The following is a 14,199-nucleotide window of genomic DNA, read 5'->3' on the forward strand; positions in this document are numbered from 1 at the left end:
AACAGAGCCCTTGACTATTCATAACACTCTATGTCACAGAAACGAATCCATTGGCTGTGGCAAAGGAGAAACAGTCCTGACAGAGGCTGGCCAGTGGAGATCATTTTGGAGGAGCAAGTCTCCTGCCTGGAATGTTGCTTAGAAAGAGTGGGGACAGGGACATGGAATGTATGAGACATGTCCCAAAAGGCTGTTCTCTGTGCTTCAAATCAAGAGGCCTGCTTCTAAGAATTCTCAGGAGATGGTTTGTGCTGTTAGAAAAACTTGAGGCAACTCTGCTAAAGTGTGACTCCATATATAGTCTCTCGGTGTACAAGTCCATTCAGGGACTGTGTGTCCTGTCTTCCTGTCAGAGCACAGGACGGGTTCTGCTTTCTCCTGGAAAAGGGAGACTTCTGTTGTTTCACTCCGAAAGGGGAGCTAGGGATGGACCACAATTAGACTCACTTCCTAGGTTGGGGACAATGCTGGGCAGAGACGCAGAAAGGGGCATGCAGAAAATCCACTCAGCAGACTGAGTCTGAGGCATACAGCAACTGACAGGTGGTGTTTAAAGTCAACAGTCATTCAAGGGACAGGGGAGGAGGATCTGACAGGGGCATAGCCATGATGAGGTGGCTCCCAGGGGCGGCTGGATGTGGATGTCCTGTGTGTTACCAGACAATAATGCCCAAGTTCCTGAGCAGAGCAGGGATGGAGCTCCAGGACCAGATGTGGCAAGGGTAGGAGCCTGGCAAGAGAAGGAAAGACTTAAGTCCTTGGGTGGCAGGGGTCCTGGGTTGCTCGTCTCAGGAACTGGGGCACAGAAAGTGAGGTTAGGATTCTGGGCCAGGGCAGAAACCCGCATCGCAGAGCTGGTAAGCCAATGGTCAGATAGCAGAGCAGTTGAAGGACCTGAGACTGAGCAGCTGGGGCTGCTCAGCGCCTTCTCTTTGGATTGGGGTTGGTGCTAGAGGCCTACAGGTTGGATGTGCGGGGTCCTGTCGGGGTGGGAGGGGACGAGGGAGGCAGAGGCGGGGGAGGGGAAGGCAGAGGCGGGGGAGGCAGGTGGGCACAGCTCTCTCTTCTGCCAGAGCACTGTCCTGAGGTAGCAGCTCTGTCCACATCACAGCCCATCACAGCCCAGCACTGCGGGGCTCACTTGTAGCCAACTTTTGATGCCTCCAGGATCAGACTGGAGGGCTGGTTAGACTCACTGCAGAGGTATTTGATAAGTCCTGACCCTAAGAGCTCCATTGAGGCCAGTCTTGGTAATGTGATGCATGGCTTTCCAATGTTTTTACTTCTCGTTGCTCGAAATTTATCAGGGTGTCCTAAGTCCCTGATTTATAAACACCAGAATTACTGCTTGAGAGAGCCCTCACTTAGGACTCAGGAGAGTCCTGTTCCTACCCTGCTGAGCCAAGAGCTTTCTCTGACCTCAAAGTTTCCTCTTCTACCTGATGATCTCAAGGTCCATTCACCTCTACCTGCCTTGGTGCTACGGCATTTGCATCAATTCTATAACTACACTAATAGGCTTCTGGCTCAGATCCTCATTTTTCTCCCAGTTTTCACAGTGACACTAAAACCCATACAGATACTAATGTCCTTGCTAACGCTGACGCTAACTCTTGCTATTAGTGGACAAGGGCCACTAACACTTATTGAATGCGTACTGCCCTGACACATAAGTGTTTTACATCTCATTTAATCCTCAGACATCCCCATGAGGTATGGGTTATTATCCTCATATGACAGATGGAGAAAGTGAGGCATAGAGTGAGGCTTGTTCAAGGTCATAACAGCTAGCAAAGGGTGGGGCCGGGATGCAAGCCCCGGCTACCTGCCTCTGAGGCTGGTGCTCTGAAGCACACAGACTTCTTGCACATCCTCTTTACATCACGCTGTACAGTATTAGATAGAAAGTCAGGGCAAGCCGGGGTTGTAGAGTTGTAGCAGAATCATGCTGTACAGATTTCTGAACTGAAGATGCCGAGATGGCAATATAAAGGACCAGGCAGGGAACGGAGGCTCGGCACATAGGCTCCAGAGGCATTCGGCTTGGCTTCCTGCTGGCCCTGCCACTTACGAGCCCTGTGTCTTTGGCTAGGTCGCTCAATTCTCTGTGCCTCCGTTTCCCATCTGTAAAAGAAGGCTGATGAAGTCCCTATGTCATCTGGTTTGGGGGGAGATGTAAAGGTGATACTACTTAGGAAATGTACAAACCATTTCCAACAATGCTGACACACAGAACATTCTTGGTAAACGTTAGGTGTCATTACTGAATGTGTGCTACATGCCGGCCATCAGGCTTTCAGGTGTTTTAACTCATTTAATCTTCCAAACAACCTGCGGGGTGGGAATTGGTAGCCCCACATTACAGATGAGGAAATGGAGCCTTGCTCGCCCAAGGTCGTTTGCTCTCATTTGCCCGAGGACTTGAATGCAGTCCCTCCCCCCAAAGACCCCGAGTGGTTCTCCCTTAAGCACAGCATCCTCTGCTAATGCCTCCTGTGATGGACAGCTAGGAGCCGGCTCAAGCTACCAAGCAAACAGAGATTGTAATTCGGTTTTGAAATCAATAAAGGGATGATCAAGTGGCAGAGGAGGAGTTGTTAGCTGCTCATCAGGATGATGTGAGAAGTTGCTGCCTGCATCCTGAATTAAATTCACCTAGTTGCTTTATCATCATAAACATTCATTTCAATGTGGGGAGGGATTTTTTAAAAACCAACATGAATAATATATAATGGCTGGCATTTTGGAGGAAGCAGGATCCTTCCCTTCTTCCATCTTCCGTCAGGGTAATTCATCATTGTCTTTCTCCCTGCCCCCCTCTCCTTAAACTGATGGGGTAGTCTGTCAGCTCAGCTTGTTCTGAAACGCAGGAGTATAATTCAATAATAAATTCACTCAGAAGCCAGCTGTCAGGAAGCTGGTGTTTATTTGAGCTCCATTAGATGGTCTCTACTGCTCAGCCTCTCTGAGGGCTGGCTGAGGGCTGTCGAAGGCCTGGGGCTGGGGGATGCGGGTGGGGTGGCACGTAAGTGCTTTTCTGTAACTGCTCTGCCACTGATCCTTGCATGTCGCTTTATGTCTGCAGTGCGCTGAGAAAAGATTATGGTGCAGACATGATCTTTTTTCCCTCCTGTTATTTTTTTTCCCCCCTTGGAAACCCTGGCTTTCAAAATTCCTGGGAACTTTGTGTCTTTTTCTCTTTTTAAATATTTATTTATTTTGAAGGAGAGACAGAGAGTGAGCGAGCAAGCATGAGCTGGGGAGGGACAGACAGAGAGGGAGAGAGAGAATCCCACGCAGGTTTTGCACTGTCAGCACAGAGCCCAGTGTGGGGCTCGAACTCATGAACTGTGAGATCATGACCTGAGCGGAAATCAGAGTTGGATGCTTAACCAACTGAGCCACCCAGGTGCCCTGAAACTTTGTGTCTTTATAAAGGATCTGAAGGAAATTCTGAAGACTTACATGGCATCCAGGTTATCTCACTTCTCTTTATTGCCAGTTTTAGGTCCTGAGATGAAAAACTCTGTTCTGGCTAGTGAACAGGTGAGGGGCTGACCTTTCTCAGTTCTGTATCTGTCTCGCTGCACAGTCCCCTATGTTCTTCCTTCTCCCACACGCCCCCTCTATACACCAGGATCATATACCCCAGACTTCCTAAGACCATCTTGATTTCAAAGGTTAGAGAACGTCTCTTGACTTTGGATTTAGAAAACAGTATCACCATCATTATGCTCCAGCCACAGTAAAATTCTCTCAATTCTCTGATTATCCCAGAAAGTCATGCTGGTTCCTCAGTCTAGAATGCATTTTTAAGTCCTGTTCAACTGAAGCCAACACTAAGCAATGCAGTTTATTCAGGAGCGCGCACGTGCATACATACGGACAGCCACGTTTTGTGCAATACATATCCTCGTCACGGTGTTGGACTAATATTTTCCATTCCACTGTACCCCATTTCCGTCTAAATTTACTTTTTTTAAAAAAATAGTTTCGACTCACTACATTGATTTCATGATGCACTAATGGGTTGTTGCGAGCTGAAGTGGGATAAATAATGTTTTAATGGCCAACCATCCTCACTAAAATCTTTGTTTCAGGCTAAAGGCCACGTCGTGCCGGAAGCTTCATTCATTAGTTCACCTGCTGGTTTGTTCATTCATTTCCAGACGCAGCCCTGAGGTGTGCAGCGGGAGTGATGGCCATGCTTTTGAACTCGTGGGACGCTCTGTCTCTACTTCTCTTCAGGCACTCAGCACTGGCTGATTGGCTGATTCATTCTGCGATCTGTGTGGTTTAGTCTGGGCCAACCTCTGTGCTTGGCACCAGGGGTTCAACAACTAACACAGTATGGGACACATGACGTGCCCTCAAGGTAAGAGGGCATAGATGCGAATCTTTTTCTTGCAGGCCTTGCGCAGAGCAGTATTTACCAAGCAGAGCTTGTGTTGTGTGGCACCTCTGTTCCCCTCTGGGCCTGCCCCATGTCCCCTCTCCATAGGGTCTGACCCTCTCTGTAGCACATGATCCTGTGCCTCCTTTGTGATAAATGACCTTATCACCCATCCCTCCTTTTTCTGAGTCCCCTGACTCCTCAAGTCTTTTCTCTTTGGGCTCAGTGTGTCCCATCAGCTGATTTTCGTGGCAACTGCCCCTACCCAGCTTCCTCACCTGAGTGAGCTGATAACTTATTAGACTTAGAGGGGCCCAGAAAGGCTTGACATCACGTTTCTCTCATCAATACAGCGTCCTCAAACACACTGTGAACTGATATTCAAGTAACTCAGGAGTGATTCTTTTTTGTCAGAACCTCTTCCTATAATCTGCTAACCTGTCCAGCATTGGCAATCCACAACTATTTGCTGAAGGGATCTGTCTGCCCTATGTCCAGCCTGTCCCTCCCAAGAGGAGATGCATCGAAAGTTGTGTCATACAGACAGAGCTGCCTTGAGTGTTCTCTGAGGAAGAAACGTCTCATGCTTCCCTCCTTTTTCCAACTGTCTGGCTCCAAGCTCCACACTCTGGGTCCTGTTACCTGCCCTCCCTGTATGGACGGTCAGTTGGGGATCCATCTTCCACCTACAGACCTGAGTGGCCCCTTCCTTCCCACGCAGAGGGCACCCTACACTGTATTTTCCCCGTGACTCCAGGTGAGGGCCTCCACTGAGCAGATAGGGTGTGGGCCTCCAGGCTGGGAAAGAAAGTCGGTCTTCAAGCCATCTAATCTGGTGATGGCGGTTCTCCTGTCTGCTCTGTCCCCTCCTACTTTAGACCCGCATTAGATCAGCTGAAGCCGTTCACATCTCTATCGCTTACGTGGAGTTGAGGACGACAGAGGCAGAACGTCAGGTAGAGCTACTGTATTCATGAAACCCGTGTAAAACACCTGCCCTGGGGACACGGAAGAGCCACAGGAGGCCTTCCTTACTCCAAGTCCTCCTGGCGGTCCTTCTGCTGCAGTTCTGAGTCAAGCTCTGTGCTCTCTCCTCCAAGGAGCCCAGCCCAGCTGAGCGCCTACTCTGCTTGGCTGGGGCCCTCGCTTGCCGAAGCGCTGCTGTTCATCCTCCCCTGAGGGCCCCCCCCTGCCCCAGGGCCTCTGACGCCAGCAGGGGTGCCGCACAGAAACATAAAGGACCCCGCACGTGTCAGCCGTGGCTCTGGAGAACCTCCTGCTCTTAACTCGGCCCTGGGTCAGGAGCCTCCGGGCTGGGAGGCTGCAGCCTGCAGGAGCAGCATCTCTGGGATTGCCTGTCATTGCTGGGCTCAGCGATGCTGCCGGGTCTCTGGGTGACAGCCTGTATCGTGAAGCCTGTTCCACGGACTCGCACGCGGACTGTACAAGCTGTGCCACAGCATACGGGGTGCAGGAGAGTGTGGGGTTTTCTGTCAGGCCCAGGCCTTGTTACTGTTGCACACAGCCACCAGGTCGGGGCCGCCTGCCCATCAGAAACCCCCCTCTCTGGAGAAGTGCCACTGGATTCCTCCCTGACAAGGACCCCAGCTGACAGCAGGCTGGCACAAGGCTGCCTTTTCCCTTCCTCAAATAAGGATTCAACACCTCGCTCCTCTCTTGGTGCCTGCTGGACGTCCCTAGAGGGCAGGTCACTATCAAGCTGTACTTCCAGTTAAAAAAGTGGAGCGGGAAGCTCTTTTTTACACCATCACCACCACCACCGTCATCATCTTCGAATTAGCAGGCGTTTTTTGTGTGGTATCAGGTTACAACTGTATGTACTTTGTTTTTGTGTGTTTTTTTTTTTTTTTCATTCATTTAATTTTCCTGGCAACTCTGTAGACATTATTACCCGGCTCTTACGGATGAGGAAACTGAAGCTCAGAGAGGTTAAGGAATTTTCGCAAGGTCACACAGCTAGAAAGTGGATGTAACAGACTTTAGATCCAGTTGTCTGATTCCAAAGCTTGTGTTTCTTTCACTAGGCCATGCCACCGCCATAAAGCTACCATTTACTAACCTCCTAAGTACCAAGTTCTGTGCCAGATGCTTTATTTCAGTTAACCCTTTCAATGGCATTCACGAAATAGTCACTGTTATTGCCAACTTATAATCGGAGGCCCATGCACAGAGGTTACATCGTTTCCTCTAAGGCCACACAGAGCTGGTGGGAGGGAAAGCCACGATTCAAACTCTGGGCACTTTCTAGCACTTTCTATCAAGCTGCCTTCCTTCACACGAGGGGAAGGAAAGTAAGCAACAACCCAAACTTAGTATCAGGTTTCACTTTATCCCAACTATGCACATGAGCACTACATTGCTGGCCCAGATCAAGAAAACGGAATACCCTGTGGGCAGTCCAACGAGAAAAGCATCTGATGCCTCATGTTTCCAGCTTGGGCTTGTTTTACATAAAAATCTGTCTGGAGATACTCCGTAGTGATAGATAGCTGCTCCTTGTGAATCTAGACCAGCGAGGAGCACAGACATAACGATGTGGCAAATATTAGCTAAAAGGAATTTTCACAGTAACATTTAGAAGCTTCTATTTACCCATTCATTTGTAGAGTGAATCCCATATTCCAGGCCCTGCCCTAAGTATGACAGGTTTGGAGAGATGAATGGTCTCTGCCTTCAAAGCATCTGTAGTTTAACTGAAGGTGACAGATCCATAAACAATGATCTGGGAGCCGACTTCTCCTGCCTCTGCTGCTCATCTGTAATATGATTTTTAGCAGATGATTTAACCTCCCTGGACTCTGAATCCTCAGTCCCAAATTAAGGAAAATAGATAATGTATCCTCCCATCCTTCCTCCGTCCATCTCTCCCTCTCTCCTTCCTTTCTTCCATTCCTTCATTGTTCAAGGCAGTAAGTATACGTATTTGTTTTGAGCATCTACTGAGCACTAAAATGAGTAAGATGTGTTCCCTTCCTGGAGGACTCACTTTAGAGGGTGGGGAGACGTTCACATATTCGTTTTATTAAGTCACTTGCCCAGAGCCACAGATCCAGCGGTGGCAGAGCCAGGGTGTGAAACACGAATTGGCCTGACTCCGAGGCCTATACTCTTCCCTCATGCTCGGAGGTCCATTTCTCCCGGTACAGGTTTCTCAAGCTCCCTGCTTGACAGGCACCTTCAGGCAGGTCAGACCCGCCAGGGCAACATCCTGAAATCCCCGTGCGGGTCCCGTCGTGATCTGTGGCACGTAAGCAGCAGGCTTGGTGCATCACCAGAAGACATGCAGGGGACATGGTCCCTGCTGGCACCGACCAGGATGGCATGGTCAGGGCACTCCTTAGGCACAACAGCCACGGGCAGCCAAGCGGCCACAGTCCTAATCAGATCCCATAATGGGTCGGCTAAAGAAAGGCTGAGCAAGGACTATTCCCCTTGGTAGGAATAATCTTCAAATCTCCGGTTGATTAAAAGAACGCTTGCCACGGGAAGGCCCACAAGCACACAGACAAAGTCATGCAACTGAATAAAAGAGCGGGAAGCTTCCTACCCAGGGACAAAAGCAGCGTTTCTGACCAAGATCAACGAGTAGGTTTCTCCTCTCTCTAGCTCAGCTCCTGGCTCTGTCACTTGACCAGCCTGTGAATTTGGGAAGGTTATCTGACCTCTGAGGCTCTCAATATTCTGTGGGTAAGATGACAGACTTGTTGGAACAGCAAGCATTTTCATCTCTAACAAGGTTACACTTTGAATGCTTTTACCCACTCCTGTGATGCCTCTTCCGCTGGCTCGGAGTGTTTCCCCCCACCTCACCTTCCCCATCCTGTCCTTGTGGGGAGGGGGCTGGGGCAGTGGGAGGCCATGCCCTGGACCCCACCCCCACCGCCGACCCCCTGGGCCTGTGGCGTGAAGCCCAGAGCCAGGGCTCTTTCCCGTCCCGGTAGAGAGGCCTTCTCCTTGCGTTCCCAGTTACACACTGGGGATGATACCGCCACCTCCCAGGGTGGCTTCCCCTCATTCCTTCTTAGTCCCTGCTCTTCTCCCCTCACACATTCTCCTGGAGCAGACTGCTGTGCGCTCCTGGTCTCGACTCCTGCTTGTTGCTGGCTCCCAGATCGATAACTCTAACGTCCGTGTGAGCTCCAGAACTGCTTATGAACTATGAACGTGCCTTGGGGGTCCTACTGAGGTGTGTCCCTTCCTTGCCCTTAGCGTGCTCAGGATGGAGGTCATCACCTTGCTCCCAACCTTCCTGCTGCTCTCAGGTCCCCAGCCTGGAGAAGGCACCACCATCTATCTCCTGAGGCCTCTGAGTAAGTGACTTCTTTTTCCTGCATTCCTCAGGCCCAACTGATGACTAAGGCCTGCTGATTTCCCCTTTCATTATTAATTTTTCAAAGTTTATTTATTTATTTTGAGAAAGAGAGATAGAGAGCAGAGGAGGGGCAGAGAGAGAGGGAGAGAGAGAGAAAATCTCAAGGAGGCACACTGTTAGCACAGAGCCCAATTCGGCTCAAACTCACAAACTATGAGGTCTTGACCTGAGCTGCAATCAAGAGTCGGATGCCGAACCAACTGAGCTAGCCAGGCACCCCAACTGCTGATCTCCCCCTTGAAACAGAACTTGAGGATGGTCTTCAACCTTCCTACCCTTCATTACAGCCCATTGTCCCTGCAGGGCTGGAACTCTCTGGCATGGAAGTCACGGACATAGAAGGGACACACTATGTAACTGCTGAATTGAACTGTGCTGACTCCTAGAGAAAGAGATGTCCCTATATTGGAAGATGGTCAAAAGAAATTATTATAAGTAGCTCCTTCTTGGATACTATGTCTCATTCACAGACGCTGGTCTGGGGAGCAGAGAACAGAGAGCTATCTTATGCTGGCTCCTGTGCCTTTTCAGGCCCCTGGTCTCTGCACAGCTGTTCCCTCTCCCTGGAACACCCTTCCTTCCCTGGCCAAGAGAACCATTTCTCATCTTTAAGACTCAGTTCTTAAGTCGTGGTTTCCCCCCACCCAGGAGTATCTCCTCTGTGTTCCCAGAGTACCCTGGGGGCACATTTCTTTCTGGCCTATCACACCGGGGCTCTTTTCTTCCCCTTAGTGGACTGTAAGCGACCAATGAACAGGGACTGTGCTCTATTCACCTCTGTGATTCCAGCACGGGATCTGGCACAGAGTGGACTGCAGCAAAAAACTGTCCAGTAGGGGACACAACTGAACACCTGTGAAGGAATGCATGGGCAGATGGCCTGAGATGCCAGTGGGGGCGCCCCCACCCCCACAGCCTTCTGGAGGGCAGCTCTGAGGCTGAACAGCGTTAAAGGGTTTCCGCTCGTCTGGAGCCTGCAGAATCAGTAATAGCTGACTGCAAAGAGAGTATTGATCCAAGATTCCCTTTGGACCTTTGATTTCTCACTCCCTCCATCTATCACCCAGCGGGAACAACAAAACTTTGCTCATTAAAATTCCAAATGCCTGGGATAGCAGTTTTCTAAATGTGGGTACCTGAGGCTGCTTCTCTGCTTCCCCTGACATTCCATCAAGAACCCTTCTGGCTTCCTCCCACCTCCCACCCACCCCAAACATGGCCCTCGAGGCGATTCAGTTCTCCCGCAGACAGTCATGGCTGGATCTGAGGCCCAGCGGACTCACCCTCCGTCAAAGGGGTTCTCTCCCGGAATGATGTGTGTGCTGTCCCTGCCCACGAGGAACCTGATGCGGTCGTAGAAGGAGTGCAGGTTCTGCTGGGACACGGGGGCCTGTGTCTCCTGGATGATGTCCAGAGGGTCGGGGGAGCCCAGGCACAGCGGGTTGACGTGACAGAGGGGCTGGAGGCAGCAGTCGGGGTCCATGCAGTCCATCAAGCCATCTGCAGGGGAGACAGAGCATGAACTTGATAGTGCTACGTCCCACCAGCCACGTTTGTCCACAGTGCCTTCACGTGCTTCTCTATTTGCCACTTGCTGGAAAACTTTAAGTGCCTGACATAAGCCAAGGCCTTTGCTGGGGACCAAGGGGATCCAGGCACTTCAGATCTGCTCCCACTAGCCTAACAGGAGAGATGGACAAGCAAGAGTACAGTGTGACATGCGTTTCTTTGTTGTTGTTTCTTTAAATTTGAAGGAATTACATGAGGGCCCAGAGGTGAGAGAACATACTGAACGTCTGAGCTGCTACACTCAGCTCAGAAGGTGAGGGGCGAGCACAGGAAGGGGGCCGTTGATGCTGGCCAAGCAGAGGCGCCGGGGACTCGGACCGGCTCAGGCAGTTTGCATTTCACCCCCGGTGGACGGTGGGAGCTACTGGAAGGTTTAAAGCAGGGGTGACATCATCTGATCTGCATCTCTGAAAGAACCGTCCCTGTAACAGGGAGAAGGGACTGCAGTTGGCCTAGAGCGGAAGCTGGGGGTTCCATAGTGGCGAGGGCATCTCTGAGGTTGCACAGAGCAAAGGTAGTGGTTGCTGAGACCAGAGCAGTGAACAGTGGAGGTGGAGATAAGCAGATGGTTTTGAGAGGTATTTAAGAGGTATTTGCTTAAACTAACTAGCTTTGCGGGTGAGGAAGAGGCGCTGTGATTCCCTGCATCTCTGCCGGCTGCCATGTAAATACAGGGAGACCCAGCTCTGCTTTCTGCGGGAGGGAGTCCCTGCATTTGCCTGTTGGCTTCAGGTCTCTGACCGAGGGGCTACTAGCAGGGAATGTCTTTGCCACATGGACGAATTTCTTCAGGACTGGAAATTGTATTACGGCTTCCAGCTTCCCAAAGTACAAAGAAAGAAATCCAATCAGATCACAGATTTTTGGTCACATATGTGCTTTTACAGGCACCCAACAGCGTAGCTTACAAAGAATAACAAACTCAGGGATTAGAGGACACTGCACCAAGTGGGGGACAGGGAAAGCCCAGGGTGACAGTCTGTATGCTTTGTGGGCAGAAAACAGTCTAAGGACTTGCATTCCTCTGGGTTCAAATTCTGCCTCTCTTGCTTTATTAGCTGTGTGACTTTGGACAAGCTTCCCCACCGCCATGGGGACACAGATCCTGCTCTGGTTATCTCTGTTGTGTCCCCAGCACTTAGTACAAGTATTCAAACATGGCTGTTAAATAAATAAACCAAAGAGAATGGAATGGATTAACAAATGAAGCAGGGGATGAAACCAAATGACAGTGTCCATAAAAGCCAGGAAACCACCCGCTTCATTCAATCCAATTAAACAGTGCGGTATGGTGGATGGATCATGAGGCCAAGGCTGAAGTTCAAGTCCCAGAACTGTGGCTAAGAACGCCCCTGGATGAATTCCTGCACTTACTCTCCGAGCCCCAGTCTCCTCATCACTGACATACCTCCCTCGCTTCTGTCTCCCTGGGTTTACGACAGAGGTGCTGCCCAGCAGAGCACTGCATTTGCACTGGCCAGATTTGGTGCCCCACGCGGCACCCCTAGGCCCCCTTCCCAGCCTCAGAGGTATTGCGGCCTCGGGCAAGCTCCCTGACCTGCCTGAAATCCAGTTTTCCCCCTTAGTCAATTAGGGACAAAAATCCCTTGTCTTTCTCACCCACTTTTGCATGGTATCCAAGACTTTATAACTTCCTTGAGGGCACCACACTGCAAAGTGCCTGGATTTCAGGGCCCAGACTGTCTGGGGCCAAATCTTGGCTCTGAAACTTAGCACTGTGTGGCCTTGGGCATGTTACTTAAACTCTCTGGCCTCTGTTTTGCACATGTCTCATAAGGGGATTGTAAAAGTGCCACATAAGTGTTTGTTACATAAATAGAAAACATAGTATATGTCCCCAAATCTAGCAGAGTACCCCATAAACAGTAAGTGCTTGCTAAGGGCTTGTTCCCCTTGCTGTCCCTGAGTCTACGACACGGCTCATCAAAGCGAAGGGCCATTTGTTCTTTGCTCACCTGCCAGATTCATCCTGAGATGTGGAGGAAAGGGCTCCCCTCACCCCAGCGCTGTCCTGGGTCCTAACTTGTGGCTCCTGTCCCAGCTCCCAGATACACCCGCTAACTGCCTCGCAAAGCACCTGTCTTCTCTTGCATCTCCTCCATCACACATTCCCACGCTGGCCCTGTCAGACGTCGCTTAAACACATAATTACAGCCCAAGCTGAGGGTTATTTGCATTCTGCTATTGATGTTAGCATGACAGATTCAGCTGCTGCATCCATAACTCTGCAGAAATGCTCCATTATTCAATCCCAGCGAGCAGGGACGCTGACCATTAAATCAGCCAGCACAATTGAAGGGCTGTGAAAAGTCATGGCTAATTTGAAATTTTATTAGCTATTGCCTGCTCTTGTTTACCGGAGAGAGCAGACCCTGGAAGCCAGTCTTTTACCTCTTTATAAACACTCTGCTCTGTGGTGCCCTGGAAGAACTGCTTTCTGTTCTCTAGTCCTGGGGGAAGGTTAGCCAGGAATTACTATTCTTATTATTTATATTATATTCAACGATGATGATCATGGACGTTGTGCTAAATGCTTGGCAATGAATGCTTTCAAAGGACGTGTCCTCGAATCTCTCCAGCTCTGTGAAGTAGCCACTGTTGTCACCATCACGCTCATTTTACAGAGAAGGAATCGGAGGCTCAAAGTACTAGAGTAAGTTGGTCAAGGTCATGTGGTCAGAGAAGCTGTCTTGGAATCCGAGCCCAGTTCTTTCTAAGTATGAAAGGTTGAAACTTTTGGGAACTATTTTTTCGTAAGTGGAAAACATGAATTTACGAGTCTTGCTGAAATGGCACTCTTCCGTGCCCTTCCGGCTCCCAGGGCGACCTCCGGTCACAGCACTCGCCCCCCAACCCTTGCTCTGCAATTTTGATTTTCTCTGTCTCCTTCCCCAGACATCGAGCTCCTTCCAGTAGCCCTGTGCCTCCTGCACTAGCTTCCCGCTTCATCCTTGCTTCTGGCATCCCCATACTCCTTTTTCCTTTCCCTTTTAAAAACAAATTGTTGTTTCTCGTGATCAGAGGGTCTTTGCGATGATCCAGGTGGCCATTCTGCTGGAAATGAAAGTCTCAGCAAGGGCCCCGAGCTTCAGCTGGGCCCGTGTGTAAGAGGCACAGTCAGACCTACCTCACGGACGCTGAGGGGAGTGGGTGAGATCATGGGTGTGGAGCACTTAGCATGACGACCAGCACCTAAGGACGTGCTTGCTAAATAAGAGTCACTGTTAGCTCCTTGGCTGGGTGCTTCCTTGGACGGCTAGCCCCGTAACAGGCCTGTCCTGGGTCCCCACTCCATCGCACACTTCAGGGCAGCCCTTTCTGGCTGCAGCCTGGCTGTGAAGAACTGAGGAGACAAAGATGACCTAAGAGACGCACCTTCAAGTTAGGGAAGCAGAGACCCAAGGGGCTTGAAGATCGGGCTTCTCTGAAACGGAGCCACGGCACACAAACAGGGCTCTCGTGAGGGACCTGGGACTGTGCAATTGCTCACTGTACGCTTCACAGGATGGACAGACGCCAGGCCAAGAGTTCTGTCTGCCGACGCCTTCCCAACTATTCACTTAGCAAATATTTGCAGAGCAGTAAACGTGGCCTAAACCTTTGCTAATAGAGACGATCATCTTGTTAAATGAAGCACCTATTTCAAAAATGACTGGGGCCCACAAAATTCTTATCAAAGGCTCAGTTTACAAGGTGAGCTTTCGTGCAAACCTCTCTATTTTCTTTTTTTAAGTTTATTTGAGAGCGAAAGAGAGCAAGAGACAGCATGTGTATGTGTGAACAGAGGAGGGGGGAGAGAGAGAGGGAGAGAGAATCCCAAGTA

At 50.3% G+C, this 14,199-nt stretch overlaps 1 protein-coding gene across 1 annotated transcript in view; it reads right to left on the minus strand.

Moving 5' to 3' along the window:
* Nucleotides 1-14,199, minus strand: part of TENM4 (teneurin transmembrane protein 4) — a 233,189-nt gene that overhangs the window by 86,311 nt on the left and 132,679 nt on the right. The window contains exon 12 of the mRNA XM_049640560.1: nucleotides 10,070-10,286. Within this exon, the coding sequence (XP_049496517.1) occupies nucleotides 10,070-10,286 (217 nt within the window). The remainder of the gene's footprint in view (nucleotides 1-10,069; nucleotides 10,287-14,199) is intronic.

Source organism: Panthera uncia, chromosome D1, assembly GCF_023721935.1.
Source record: "Panthera uncia isolate 11264 chromosome D1, Puncia_PCG_1.0, whole genome shotgun sequence".
Lineage (NCBI taxonomy): Eukaryota > Metazoa > Chordata > Mammalia > Carnivora > Felidae > Panthera > Panthera uncia.